Here is a 15,784-nt window from a genome sequence, read left to right as displayed (position 1 = left end):
GCCTCTTCAATAAGTGGTGCTGGGAAAACTGGACAGCTACATGTAAAAGAATGAAATTAGAACACCCCCTAACACCATACACAAAAATAAACTCAAAATGGATTGAAGACCTAAATGTAAGGCCAGACAATATCAAACTCTTAGAGGAAAACATAGGCAGAGCATTCTATGAGATAAATCACAGCAAGATCCTTTTTGACCCACCTCCTAGAGAAATGGAAATAAAAGCAAAAATAAACAAATGGGACCTAATGAAACTTAAAAGCTTTTGCACAGCAAAGGAAACCATAAACCATAACCATAAACCACAAACCATAAAGGTGAAAAAACAACCCTCAGAATGGGAGAAAATATTTGCAAATGAAGCAACTGACAAAGGATTAATCTCCAGAATTTACAAGCAGCTCATGCAGCTCAATATTAAAAAAACAAACAACCCAATCCAAAAATGGGCAGAACATCTAAATAGACATTTCTTCAAAAAAGATATACAGATTGCCAACAGACATGTGAAAGAATGCTAAAGATCATTAATCATTAGAGAAATGCAAATCCAAACTACAATGAGATATCATCTCACACTGGTCAGAATGGCCATCATCAAAATATCTAGAAACAATAAATGCTGGTGAGGGTGTGGAGAAAAGGGAACCCTCTTGCACTGTTGGTGGGAATGTAAATTGATACAGTCACTATGGAGAACAGTATGGATGTTCCTTAAAATACTAAAAATAGAAGTACCATACAACCCAGCAGTTCCACTACTGGGCATATACCCTGAGAAAACCATAATTCAGAAAGAGTCATGTACCAAAAGGTTCATTGCAGCTCTATTTACAATAGCCAGGACATGGAAGCAACCGAAGTGTCCATCAACAGATGAATGGATAAAGAAGATGTGGCACATATCTACAATGGAATATTACTCAGCCATAAAAAGGAACAAAACTGAGTTATTTGTAGTGAGGTGGATGGACCTAGAGCCTGTCATACAGAGTGAAGTAAGTCAGAGAAAAACAAATACCGTATGCTAACACATATATATGGAATCTAAAATTTAAAAACTGGTCATGAAGAACCTAGGGGCAAGATGGGAATAAAGATGCAGACCTGCCAGAGAATGGACTTGAGGATATGGGGAGGGGGAAGGGTAAGCTGGGACAAAGTGAGAGAGTGGCATGGACATATATACACTACCAAACGTAAAATAGATAGCTAGTGGGAAGCAGCCGCATAGCACAGGGAGATCAGCTAGGTGCTTTGTGACCACCTAGAGGGGTGGGATAGGGAGGGTGGGAGGGAGGTAGATGCAAGAGGGAAGAGATATGGGGACATATGTATATGTATAACTGACTTACTTTGTTATAAAGCAGAAACTAACACACCATTGTGAAGCAGTTATACTCCAATAAAGATGTTAAAAAAAGAAAAAAAACCTAAATGTAAGGCTAGGCACTTTAAAACTATTAGAGGAAAGCATAGGCAGAACACTGTATGACATAAATTACATCAAGATCCTTTTTGACCCACCTCCTAGACAAATGGAAATAAAAACAAAAATAAAAAATGGGACCTAATGAAAGAAAAGCTTTTACACAGCAACAGAAACCATAAACAAGAGAAAAAGACAACTCTCAGAATGGGAGAAAATATTTGCAAGCGAAGCAATGATAAAGGATTAATCTCCAAAATATATAAGCAGCTCATGACCTCAATATCAGAAAAACAAACAACCCAATCCAAAAATGGGCAGAAGACCTAAACAGACATTTCTCCAAAGAAGATACACAGATTGCCAACAAACAGGTGAAAAGATGCTCAACATCAGTAATCATTAGAGAAAATCAAAACTACAATGAGGTATCATCTCACACCAGTTAGAACGGCCATCATCAAAAAATCTACAAACAATAAATGCTGAAGAGGGTGTGGAGAAAAGGGAACCCTCTTGCACTGTTGGTGGGAATGTAAATTGATACAGCCACTATGGAGAACAGGATGGAGGTTCCTTAAAAAACTAAAAATAGAACTACAGTACAATCCAGCAATCCCACTACTGGGCAGGTACCCTGAGGAAACCATAATTCAAAAAGAGTCATGTACCACAATGTTCAGTGTAGCACTATTTACAATAGCCAGTACATGGAAACAGCCTAAGTATCCACCGACAGATGAATGGATAAAGAAGATGTGGCACATATATACAATGGAATATTACTAAGCCATAAAAAGAAATCGAAATTGAGTTATTGGTAGTGAGGTGGTTGGACCTAGAGTCTGTCATAGAGTGAAGTACGTCAGAGAAAAACAAATACTGTATGCTAACATATATATATGGAATCTGAAAAGAAATGGTTCTGATGAACCTAGGGGCAGGACAGGAATAAAGACACAGACATAGAGAATGGACTTGACACCGGGAGGGGGAAGGTTAAGCTGGGACGAACTGAGAGAGTGGCATGGACATATATACACTACCAAATATAAAATAGATAGCTAGTGGCAAGCAGCTGCATAGCACAGGGAAATCAGCTCTGTGCTTTGTGACCACCTAGAGGGGTGGGATAGGGAGGGTGGGAGGGAGGGAGACTCAAGTGGGAGGGGATATGGGGATATACGTATGCATATAGCTGATTCACTTTGTTTTACAGCAGAAACTAACACTACACTGTGAAGCAATTATACTCCAATAAAGAGGTTAAAAAAAAAAAAAAGGTCTCATGCACTGAGGAGTAAACAAACCAAAAATACAGGTACAGTGTTAAACAATAGTGGAGGTGACAGACTTCTCTTGTTCCTGATCTTTGTGGAAATGCCTCTAATATTTTTCCATTAATTGAAATGCTGGCTTTACCACTAAAATATAGGTATCTTACCATATTATGAGAGTGGCTAATTCCTATTTTCTTGAGTGTTTTTACCACAAATGAGTGAACTTTGTTAATAGCTTTTTTAGTATCTATCTAGATAATCATAGTTTTTATCCACAGATCCATTGATATGGTTTATTAATGGATTTTCTAAAACTGAACCACATTTGCATTCCTAGAATAAATACCACTTAGCTGTGGTGTATCATTTTATTAATGTGGTACCAGATTTTTGTTCCCTATTATTGACAGTTTTTACATGATATTCATTTGTAATATTGGTCTGTAACTTTCTTCCATTTTCAGGTGGGGGCTGAATTTATAAGATTTAGGTATCAAGGCTATACTAGCTTCATAAGATAATTTGGACGATTTTGTTTATTTTCTATGCTCTGGAATAACTTATGTCATATTGGAACTGTCTGGTCTTTGAAAGTTTAATAGAACTTCCCCTTGAAACCATCTGGGCCTGGTGCTTTTTATGGAGTAATTCCATGATTACTCTCTATTTCTTCTGCAGGTATTGGACTGTTTAAGCTTTACATCTGGGTTTTCAAATATTCAGTGGGAACTCTTATAATTTCTTATTTTATATAGGTTTTTTCTTTCTTAAGTAATGATATGTCTATTTTAAGCTTTTTGCGAAAGGAGATTTTGACTTATTAATTAGTGTTACTCTTTCTGTCCTCTACCTAATGAATTTTTACTTTTATCTTTATTTCTGCCTTTTGTTTTGGTTTACTTTTTTATTGTTTTTCTAGCATTTTGAGAAGGGAATTTAATTCCTTTATTTTCATTTTTATTTATTTGTGTTTAAGGCTATAGATTTTTCTCTGGTCATTGCTTTCATGTGTCCCATAGATTCTGACAGTGTTTCCATTATCATTATTTCTTGAAATTCTGTAGTTTTGGTTTTATTTCCCTTTCACGCTAGAAGTGTTTAAAAGAACGTGTTTTAATTTGCTTGTGGAAGGGCCTTTTAGTTTTATGATTTAGTTACTTATTTCTAGTTTTACTGCATTGTGATCACAAGGGTTTGTTTATGTAATGTCTGCTTTGCCTAATTTACCGATTTTTTGTGTAACCTAGCATATGATCAATTTTATGAATGCTCTTTATTGATTTTGTAGTTTAAGACTTCTATATCCTTACCTTTTTTGTTGTTGTTCCTCTTGATCTGTCCTATATTGAGAGTGGAATATTAAAAGCTCTTATCAGTGTACTTTTTTCTATGTCTCCTTAGACCTCCTGTAGTTTCTACTTTATAAAGGTGGCTACTGTGTTTCTTGGTACATAAACATAATTGTTATATCTTCATTGTGTGTTGTCACTTTTAGCATTAAAGGTGTCTTTCTTTGCCACTTTTTCTACCACTATTACAACCCCTGCCTGGTATACCTTTGCCCATATCATAATTTTTGGTCTTTCTAAATGAATTTCCCAGTGGAAGGACCATTTATTTTATGATTAGCTATCCCCAAAGTCCCTTTCTCTTCTTTTTACTCTCAGAAGTATGCCTTTCCAAGGTTGCCTTCTCGAGTGTCCTATATACTGTGAATTCGCTTCTTGTAGGCTGCTCTGGTCTACCAGGACTTTTTGTTTTCCACCAGTATTTTGGCACTTTCAGTGGTCTTTCTCTTTCTTTGGATTATTAGAGTTCAGTCTTAGGCCTTTCATTCTCCTCTTCCTTCTTCTGTGCATTTCCCCACAACCCTGCCTTGCCCTCTGCGAAGAGAATAAGAACTTGAGAAATATCTTTGCTAGAAACTGGTGCTTATATCTCCTAATTATAGGTAACTTGAAGTTTGTATTGTTCTCTTTCTTCTAGTTGAAGTTGTGGAATTCGTGTCATTTTTTTTGTTCTTATTATTGGTTTACACAGTTTGGAAAGATGGTTGAAAGATTTCAGTGCACACAGTGATTTCCTCAGTTACACAGACGTCTGTTCTGTTGACTTCTTTGTTACCAGTACCTTCCTTCTAGAATGCATGCTCCATCAAAACAGGGCTCGTCTTTATTTTCTACTTTATCTTCAGTGCTTAGTATGTAGAAGACACTCAGTAAATAATTGTTGAATAACTTCTTCTTTAACCCATTTTTCTGTTGAATTATTAATACTTGTTTTGATGATTTATGTCGTGTTATATATGAAGGTTAATAATCTAATAGAACAATAATTTATCTTTTAAGAGTTTAAGGTGTGAATCAGATATCAATAAAGACAATTTTTTGTAGCTTTTATTTAGATTAAATGATGCAAGATTTAAATTTATAACCTGACCTGGTCCCATTGATGGTGGTAATAATTGTCTACATTTTTTTAATCACTGTAGTGTTGTAGACTCCATATCTAACAAATACAGAGCATTTGTATTTATATACTTTCAGTTACTGCCTTTTAAAGCACTCAAAAGGGATTTAGCAAATTCTGGCCTTAGTGCTTTATCTTGGTGCCCCTGGCATATGCTCACATATGGGTAAAGGGGAAGGGGAAATAGTAGCACAAAAATGATAATAAGCAGAAGAATGAGTTGGGAGGGAGAATAAAAGTCAAGAAGAAGGGATGGAAAATATAGACAGAAGGTAGAAAACTGGAACATGCCACCAATCAGTTTGCTTCATACTGATCCTGGGTTGTCTGTTCTTCCTCTGGGATCTTATTCTCTGCCTCAGAATAGACCAGCACCAACATCATTGTATTGGATCCCTTTTGTTACGGGCCTAGTGAAATTCCTCCATCAGAGAAATGGCTTAGAGCACAAGACTCCTGGAGAGAACAGCTCAATTTTAATAGCTGAGGGAATTTGGTGTTTTGCTTGCTTCCACTGAAAATGGTTGGATGTTTCATTGATTGGCAAGGAGAACAAGGAAGCCTTTCATTTTTAAGGACGGCTTTAGAGGGCAAACTGGGTGGTGCCTGGTGAAGTGGGTGTTTTCTAGTGAATGACATTTGGTCTATTTTTACAGTTGGAAACATTCTACAGTACTCTTAAGCTTATTGTTTAAGCAGGCAAGAGAGCATGCTGTGCAATCATGAGTGGAATTTTTACATTTGATCCCAGGGTCTGTTTTCTCCCCCATAGTTTAGAGCCTCCATGAACTTGGCTTCTGAATTTATAAATATTTTATTGGTTTCAGAATCTGCTCTCAGTTTACTTATCTTCACCTTGTAGATTATTCAAAGGAAAAAGATTAGAAACATACCTGCTTAACATCTAACCGTAAATACTTTAAGATTAGATTGGAATTCCCTAAATTCTTTCTTTATAAATCATTATAACTGCTTTCTTCCTTTTTTTGTATTTTCCCAGGCTCTTCCGACTCATCTGTGGTGTCTTTTTGCTTGAGCTTTGCTCTTAGTTAAACATGTGAATATTTCTTTGTGTTGAGAAGGCTAAATCAATGGTTACTTTCTTATATGTATTCAAGTCAGTTTTCCAATTATTTTTCTCAAAAGTTTAATTTTGCTGGTATTATAGGACAAATACATTTTGGAAAGAAGTGCTCATAATCCCAACAACCAGAACTGTTTCCCATTTTCTGTGTGTACTTTAATTCCTATTGTTTGTCCTCATGCATACTAATTTTTGCCTCGTTGCAGTGTGCTGCTTCATGTTCTGTTATTTTCATTTAACGTTTACCAGATTGCCTTTCAATAATTTTTTAAAAACAATCTACTGTCCTTCAGATATATAGTAACTTCTAAATAATTTTTAAGTATGCCAGATTTTATTCTGTTTAAAAAGTTAAAAATTTTTTTGTTGTCATGAACTTTTACTTCCCTTTTGTTATTTTTTCTTTCCTTAATCTGTAGTATATTGGAATTGTTAGTTGTATAATTCTCTTATATGTACAGTTATTATATATCTTCACTACAGTTTTTAGCAGGTGAGCTATATTCTCTACCGTATGCATTCATTTGATATTGAGGCGAAACAAAGAATAATTAACATATTCAGAGGATCCTAAAACCTTATTTGAGTCATTTTTCTTCTCTACATCTTTCTCCAAAATTTCCAATAAGGAGAAAAAATTAATTTGTCTCTTTTTCTCTGCCTTCTTTCATCTGAGATTGCTAACAGTTGTGCCAGAGGAAAAGAACATGGGCAGAAATAGAAAAGAGACGCAGATAATCCACAAAATGGGTCTTCATCCGATCTCAGTATTTGAAGTGCCTAGACTAGTGTTGCCTGGCACAAAGCAAGCAGTCAGGAAATTTGTGTTGGGGGGACAGATGTATTCATGAACAAGCCAATCAATAAAACCACATGTATTTCTCAGATGGCAAAATCTAAAAACCTCCTTAAATTGTATTGAGACTCAGAAGGTCATCCTAATTATCAAACTGCATTAACTACCACAATATTAGTCATAACAAAAGTTATATTGTTTAAGTCTTAAACTGACACACATATATATATCACACTTTTGTTTCTAAAGGAAGTAGAAATTCGGAACAAAGACCTGGAGGGACAACTGTCTGACTTGGAGCAACGTCTGGAGAAAAGTCAGAATGAACAAGAAGCTTTTCGCAATAACCTGAAGACACTGTTAGAAATTCTTGATGGAAAAATCTTTGAACTAACAGAATTACGAGATAACTTGGCCAAGCTACTAGAACGCAGCTAAGGAAAGTTAAATTTCAGTGCCAATTGATTAAAAAATATACTGTCTCTCTTCATAGGACTGTTTGGGCTCTGCATCAAGATTGCACAAAAAATTTGAATATCCCTTGTCCAGGAGGAGGATCTTTTGAAAATTGGAATTGTATATTTCAGTGTAAATTTTAGAGTTCAGCTTGTAGCTAGTTGGGGAAAAAGAGATGAAAAACTTGAACTACAGATTACCTCCATGTATATTATTGGCCATAGTTAACTAGAAAGTTATAAACAGACACTTAATACAATCTTTTTTTCTGATATTAGCCAATGGGAGAATTAACAAATGTCTGGGTCACATCCCCTTTTTGTGTTCAACACAGTGAAGGTTATCTGCTTTTTAAATTAATTTATTTATGATATCTAAAGCTGTGTTTTGTGCAAAAACTTAGTGATGAAAGCCCTGTCTTTTGTTGTAATCTGAATAATTTCTCAGGATATTTTTGCACTGCTGGCAGCAGTGCCATTACCAATTAATTCTTGCCAGGAGTGAGAGTGAGCTGCATCTTTAATTGAAACATACTTACTATAACTGGGTGTATAGAGTTCTTCCCTTTTTTTATACTGGAAGATATTTCACTCTGGTGACCACTCTGGTACACTCTGGTGTTCTCTAATCTTGTCTGCTGTATAGTTTACTTTTCCATATTGATTCCATGTATTTATGAGAAGATATTGTCTCCCATTTTATTACACATTTTAAAGCCAACTAATGAAGGCAGCTGAGTCCCTCCAAAATTTTTCTTTTTAAATTTCTAATAAATTTGACACACAGTACTGAAATATAGCAGCCCGTCACTGGCGGTCTGGTCTAGCAATGTTAAGTATATTTACAGAATATGCAGTTACATTTATTTATATATTTTGCAAGAAATCTTTTCTGAATGATTAATGCATTTCAATTTACAAATAATAATGGTTGTTGGGAAACTGTTTATTATAGATCATTTTAAGGTGTATAGCTATTTTAAAGGCGATCCATTTCCATCGAGCAGCCAATCAGAGGACTATTGGGATTGGAGCCGTGTACTCTGACTGGGTCTTCACATCAACCACGTCTCTAGTCAATCCTCACAAGGCAATATTCTAAACTGTTAACTAGGCATTTCAAAACAGGAATTCAATTCAGCGGGCTCTTCTCAGTGAACAGGATTTAATGTTGTTTTGAGGTAATTTTAAAGGACTTTCAGCAAACATGCATTTCTTTATATATTTCTTTTAAGAAACTGTTTTAAAAGTAAGTCAAGTGCTGTCTAGTCTGCTTATGAAGTAGGAACTGCATCAGAGTCCATATATTCTTGCTGTCCACTGCTTGTGACGTTGAGGAGGGTTCTTATTTAAAGTGTATGCTTGAGTATCTGACTCCATGGAGTTTACAAATGCACTGACTTTTTGTTTGTACCCCAAAACAGTTGAATTGTTAAGTACAGAATTAAGCTGGTTAATCAATTTGTAACCATTTTTTCACTCACAAACAGCTAATCAACACTAGACAATTTTGTTTTATATATATGTATGTGTATGTATGTAAATACATACATATTAATTTATATTAGAGTGAAAAATAAATGGTTTGTTTCTAAAGTTAGTTTCTAAAGTGAGTTTTCAGGTGTCTCTGAAAAGTTTATATCAGACACTTAATCATCTTGTATTATATGTGCTATGATATCATGTAAGTTACCTCCATCTCTTCTAGGGTATTTGCCTCACCTGTTTATAATAGGGAGGATAATTTAGGTACACAAGCTCAGAGCTATTTCTCTGATAAATCAGGTAATAAAATTTATTTGATTGATGGAATTTTGAAGTAGATGTGATTTTATCCATCAGTTTCTGAGTAACAGAGCACCAGATTTTAATTAAAATAGGGGATTTAGCACTAGGGATCAGGAAATTTGGTTATGAAGAGTTAAAAATTCAAAAAAAAATAGGACAAGCTGTTGAAATGGTAAGTGAATTATTTTAATGATGTAATAAGATATTTTTAAATTTTGACATAGTTGTCATTTAATGGGAAGATAACTCACCAAAATGTCTCCACTTGAATTGTATTGATATATGAGACATCTGTAATTCAATATATACATATACTCATATGTATATACAGAAAATTATTTTTAATATTTTCCTATGGACATGAAATCTAAAATTGGAAATTTTGTGAGTTTTTTCCTTTCCAATAGAGTCTAATTTTTTCTTTTTTTAGTGATTCAACAATTTCTTGAGGGCTGCACCTTTAAATTCCCAGCTTGTCATTAGACGTGTACAGTATATGGGATAAGGTGGACACAAGTGCACATATAAATAAAATTTTCTTATTAAGACTATTTTAAACATTCATTTACAGTAGGAGAGTATCTAGAAATCATCATCTACAAGTCATAATTAGTTTGTGTGCCTACTGTAGTTTTCTTCATTTCTGTATTATATAAATAAAAGTTTGCATATTAAAATTTGATTTTTCCCAGAGACAAGTATTATATAATGTATATTTAGATCAAACTGTGGTAATATATTTATCAGAAAATAATGTTGGGGACTATAGCCTGAACATGTGGACTTGAAGTGACACAGAAAAGGAGAGCAGAGATTGATCCCATTGTGTGTAAGTTATTATAACTATGAATTCTTGTACAAAAAAACAATTGAAAAAAAGAAAAACAAAAATACAGTTTTTATTTTGAAATACATTTGTTGTTCTCTGGAGAATGTATCTTTTTTTCCTTCAGTCTTTTACAGATACTTTTTGAAAAGCATTTAAGTGATGGCAGCATTTACTTAAATCTTACAGGTGCTACTGGATTTTGCATTAGTGTGTTATGTTGTGAAATCCTAACTTTGACATAAAAGGTTTTATAAGTATTTCCCTGCCTGGAAAATTAGTTTTTGTTTCTCCTCTCTCTCTCTCTCTCTCTCTTTCTTTCTTTCTGTCTTTTTTTTCCTCCCCCTTTCTTTCTGCAGATTAAAAAAAGTTCATGAAGTTGCATCCCTCCTGTCCCTAATAGAAGAACTCCAGCACCACCATAGATTTAAAGTTTTGCTGTCATTGAACTGTTGGGAAGCAGTTAGAGGAAAAACTTACACCTTTTTTTCAAGTGGAACTAAAAGAGACACTCAGTTAAACCACCACCACCTTTTAAAACTCATTTCTTTGCCTTGTTAAAATTAAATGTATTCTTTCACATGTGTGCTCCGGCCTCCCATGTTTTTACTTAACTCTGGAGTATGCAGCTCAGCTGCTGTCTCCTCGCAGACCTGATTTTCTGTCAGCTCTGGAATGAGAGGCAGGCCATTTGGGAAAATGTGTTTGGTGGCAGTGGTTTCTTGTTTTCTAAAGAAATCCTTTTGTTTATTTGATATCAACTGATTTTAACATCCTGATATTCAGTGCTTGAAGCCATGAAATAGTCTTCATTGAACTTTTTTCTTCTGGGTATTTAACATTGTTCCTTTATCATTCATGAAGTCAATTAATTTATATAAATCTTAAAGAGGAAAACTTTCAGGTAAGAAGTAGTTGAGAAAGACACATTTTTTAAAAATTTCTCAAGTAGGATACTATGCTATAGTAAGTATTTGTTGAGAAGATAATTTTCATGTGAGAAAATATTGTAAAAATTACTAGAAAAGGATCATTTTAGAATGGAAACAGATGTATCATTCACCTTATTCTAAATTGTGAAAGTGTATTTTTAACTAATATTCATGTTAAATTGGACCTTAAATTTTTATGGCAGTTTTTCTCTATGGGAAACCAATATATAGGTGTCACACAAATAAGCATAGTTAATGAATTAAAAGAAATGAATGTTTTTCTCTTTTTGTTTATATATTGATATTACCTAGTAAAGTAGCTACAAGTTGCTAACAATTTTATCCAAGGAAAAACTCAGTCAGCACTACACTGCCAAGTGATTTCTGCCTAGTATATTAGATAAAAAAGAATTGAGTTATTTTTACCAAAAACAGGTGACCCAGGGAGAGAAATTGCATCTAGAATAAGGGAAAGGCCATAAGCTCCCAACAGATTTCTAGTCAATTCGTTGATCTCTTTAAGTACGCTTTTTATCTTTTAGATTAAAGGACACATTCCAAAGGCTACCAGAAGTGTATGTGGGTAAGGAGAGGATATTTTTTTGTGAAAACAAAGCCAGCAAAAAGAGTAGGAGCGTGATGACTTCAGTTTTTATCTAAGACACATCAGGGTAGCCAGAGTCACAGGAAGTTCTATTTCCTACCTTGCTGCTGCTTTTAACTAAACAAGTTGGGACTGCCCTAGTGAATTTCAAAGGCTTTCAGAAGATCCTGTCATTATTGTCTGTCAGGATTTATAACCTAATATAAGACACCTAGCATTCAGACCTCACCATTCCATGGGATTCTGACCTACTTTTGTCAATTATTTTCATGTCAGATCTGCCCAGGGACAGAAATGTTGCTCTGTTTTCTCCTAATAAAACCAAATTAAGATGACAATGGGTGCCCGCCAAAATTAAGCCCATTTCTGTAATATAGAAAAATTTGTGGGTATTTTTTCTAACTACATTCATGATTTTATCTTGTTATCTGTGTTTTATAACTATGTTACTATATATGCATATATATATATAGTAAGTCATATCTATATGACTTGTGTATATGACTTATTTGATTGTTATACCTTAAGTGGAATGACTGTTTCAGAAAACAGGGCTAGAAAGCAGACGTACTTGAAGTAAATGCTTTCTCAACAACTTCAGTATAAAATGGAATAGAAATGGGTGTTTGTTGAATATCTGCTATGTGACAGGCACTGTACTAACTGTTTGACATTTCATTTCTACGTATAGGGTCCCTGCCAGGGGTTTTCCTTTGGAGGGGGGATGAGGGAAAAAGGCTCAAATGATTGCACCTGCTATGTTCCCACAGCAGTCAGTCTGGTCATCCAGTCCACTGTCAGACGGTGGACATCTTACTCATGTTGCTGGTACCGTTTTTCCCTTGAGCTTGCCTGTCTAGAATATCTCTGTTAGGACACTTCTTAACTATATATTTTATATTTGCTCTTCTTGAACTTCTTCCTTCAGGCTCCTTTAGTGTTTACAATGCTTGTCATCATTCAGTTGCAAGTCATACTTTGTTTGCAGGTGTTATGTTTATGCAATATGTTTTACTCCCCAGTTTTTTTAAACTTACAGGCTTCAGATAATCCAAGGAAAGTACGTTTCATATGCAGAATTTCAGTCTATAAAATTTAAGTAGCAAACTGTTTATAAAGGCCTTGGGAAGACAATTTATCTCTTAAGTTCCCTGATGAAATAAGTTGTAAACCTGTAAAACTCATCCTCCAACACTAAATAATAGTTCAGCAGGATGTGGGTTTTGCAGTCAGTACTAGGTAACTTTGTGGTCAATTCTGTTTCCACAGAAGTTAAGGCCTCTGTGACTGATCAGGCCATTAGATCATTTACAGAAGTGACTCATGGCCCTAGGTTCTTTAGATGGGTGGTAGCCCTCAATTAAATGGAATCATATAATATTTGTCTTTTTGTATTTGGCATATTTCACTTAGCATAATGTTTTCAAGGTTTATCCATGTTGTGGCTTATGTCAGAATTTCATTCTCTTTCGATGTTGAATATTCCATTGTATGGATATACCACATTTTGTTTATCCATTTATCTATTGATGGACATTTGGGTCATTTCCACCTTTTGGCTATTGTGAATAATTCTGCAGTGAACATTCATATACAAAGATTTGAGTCCTACTTTCATTTCTTTGAATATATACCTAGGAGTGGAATTGCTGGATCATATGGTAATTCTATGTTTAACTTTTTAAGGAAGGGTTGGGTTTGAATTGAATTAATTAAAAAGACTCATAGAGCAAGTTGCCTTCTCATTGGGAAATCACAGTTGTGGGGTTAGTATTTTGTTAATAGGTCTGTAAGTGATCCATTGGTCTCTTAAGTCATGCCTTCTATTCTCTTACCTAAAATATTTGTTGAGCACCTGGTATATCCCAAGAATAGAGACACAAGAGAGAAGCTCATACTTCAGTGCAGGACACAGACAGTTTACAGTGCATAAGTACTCTGATCAAGAGGACTAGCATGAGGGAGCCCAGAGGGAAGAAGAGTCAAGAAATCTTTTCCAGAAGAGATGATACCTAGCTGAGTTTGGGTGAGGGAGTAAGAGCTAGCTAGTTGAAGGGGTGTGAGAGAATTGCAGAGAATGTGTCGTGTGTAAAGGCTTAGAGGGATGAAAGCATTGAGACATTTAGAAGGTTAGAATGGGTTAGTACACTGACACACAGGGTGTTAGGGAAAAGTATATGGCAAAAGATGGTGATGGAGGAGTAGGCGAAGGGTAGATCAGGAAAGACTTTGTAAGTCATATAAAAGATTTGGGTTTTATTCTGAAGAAAATCTAGAGATATTGAAGGATTTTTTTTTTTTGTAAAGAAGTGATATAGTGTTAAAATATATGGTTTAAAAGTCTAGTTAGTTCTGCAAATCATAGTAGTCCCTGTTGAGAGGCTGCTTTATGGTGGTTGTACTGGGATGGAAAAGGTGAAATGGATTCAGAGAGTATTGGGGAGGTAGAATGAGTGGGGCTTCTTGGTGGAATCAGTAGATGGCAAAGAAAAGAGAAGAATGTAGGATGATTCCTAGATCTCTTGAGTTGGACAGCCAGGTGTTACCATCCCATTTACTCAGACAGTGAATTCAACATGGGGAAAGGGTTAGTTCTGGTGGCGGCAAGACAAAGCAAGATGAATGATGGGTTAGATCTGTTTTGAGTTTAAGATGCCTATGGAATATCCAAGTAGAAATGTAGTTCTAGTTGGAGCTTAGGAGAAAAACATGAGCTGGAGATAGATATTTGGGAATTGTCAGCATATGTATTGATAATTGTAATTGAGAGCATGAGAAATGGGGAGATTACAAGATGAAAATGTCACTTTGAGCCAGGTACGAGACAAGAGCTTGTGAAAGAGACAGAAGGAATGACCGAGAGCAGTGAGTAGACAGAGTGAGGGACTCGTGGAAGCGCAGAGTAGCCAGATTTCACACGCGAATAAATAAATCAACAAATCAACTCATGTCTTGAGGCCATGATATTCCAGCTGTGTTCTGTTGAGACTCTTCATTAATATTTGATAAATATATTTGAACATAAAAAATTAAAAGCCAACAAACTCAGATATGCAGTTTATAACATTTTAACATACTGCAATCCAGCAAACATCAGTACCAGGTTAACTCTTTTTGTGCAGATGCCAGACTAAAGCCATCTCTGATAAACTTCATGAAGAGCGCCTTGGTGTTTCAAGGTGAGCTGTTAAAGAACTGCTCCCATTTCTGAATGTGAATCAGGACTTTCTCAATACTGTGCAACTGAAACAAAATACAGAAGTAGGGTCTACGTAAGATAATGTCTGTCTTCTGTAAACCCAGTCTCAAATGCTGTTTATGAAAATAACTTCACTTTTCTTATTGACGTATGAAATTAAATGTTACATACCATTCTTTCTGTTAATATATTGGTTTTCCAGGTGGCTGTTATTTCTAAAAGGTTACAGGGGTGAGGGTCACTGTTTCCTAGTAGAACTTGGCTTATTATCTTTCTGTGGCTCAGCTGCCTCCCCTCAAAGTCAAGTTCTAGAGGCTTAAGTGTATTACATGTACCTTTTTAAATGTGTTATTTTGATACTAAATTCACCACTAGGAGCAGATGGCGTTTGTGTTTGCATTGCTATAGAAAGTTTTGAGAGTTAACATTTCTGTTATCTTAAATGATCCTTAGTCTTTTTTTCATACTGATTCATAAACAGATAACTGTATACAAATTATCTCTGGTAGAAATTATCTCAAACAAGGACAACAACCACAAAATACTCTCTGTATTTGGTTTTAGAATGCTGTATGGTATATTTGATTTTTATTTCTAGTTTAAGTTAAAATTAGCTTGAATTCCTTGAGTAGACACGGCTTGCACTACTTGGGCAACAAATTAGAGCATGTTAGACTTCCAGGAAGAAAAGAGGAGCTACTGGTTTTCAAATTTGGCTCCAACTAATCCATAAAACTTGCAAATCACTTGTGAATTGTCAAATAAACTAACTTTTCAACCACCTTTGTTCATATTTTTCTTATGTAGTGATTAATCTTGGTCTCCTTTGGCAGAGCCTTTACTTTAGAATATATTCTGTGCATTAAAATCCCATGTTCTATATAATAGTATAAAACAGAATGTCTATGGCACATGGTCA

The 15,784-nt window shown here is 35.0% G+C and overlaps 1 protein-coding gene across 2 annotated transcripts in view; it reads left to right on the top strand.

Annotated features, from left to right (window-relative positions):
• The window catches only part of HOMER1 (homer scaffold protein 1), a 131,715-nt gene extending 116,077 nt beyond the window's left edge, over positions 1 to 15,638 (top strand). For both annotated transcript variants that reach the window (XM_079915691.1, XM_079915690.1), the window contains one exon: positions 7,311 to 15,638. In XM_079915691.1, coding sequence (XP_079771817.1) covers positions 7,311 to 7,499 — 189 coding nt within the window. In that variant the 3' untranslated portion in view covers positions 7,500 to 15,638. The remainder of the gene's footprint in view (positions 1 to 7,310) is intronic.
• Positions 15,639 to 15,784: the final 146 nt, after the last annotated feature.

The sequence above is a fragment of the Stenella coeruleoalba genome (assembly GCF_951394435.1).
Source record: "Stenella coeruleoalba genome assembly, chromosome: 3".
NCBI classification, from domain to species: Eukaryota; Metazoa; Chordata; class Mammalia; order Artiodactyla; family Delphinidae; genus Stenella; species Stenella coeruleoalba.
This window is presented reverse-complemented; position numbering and strand designations above follow the sequence as displayed.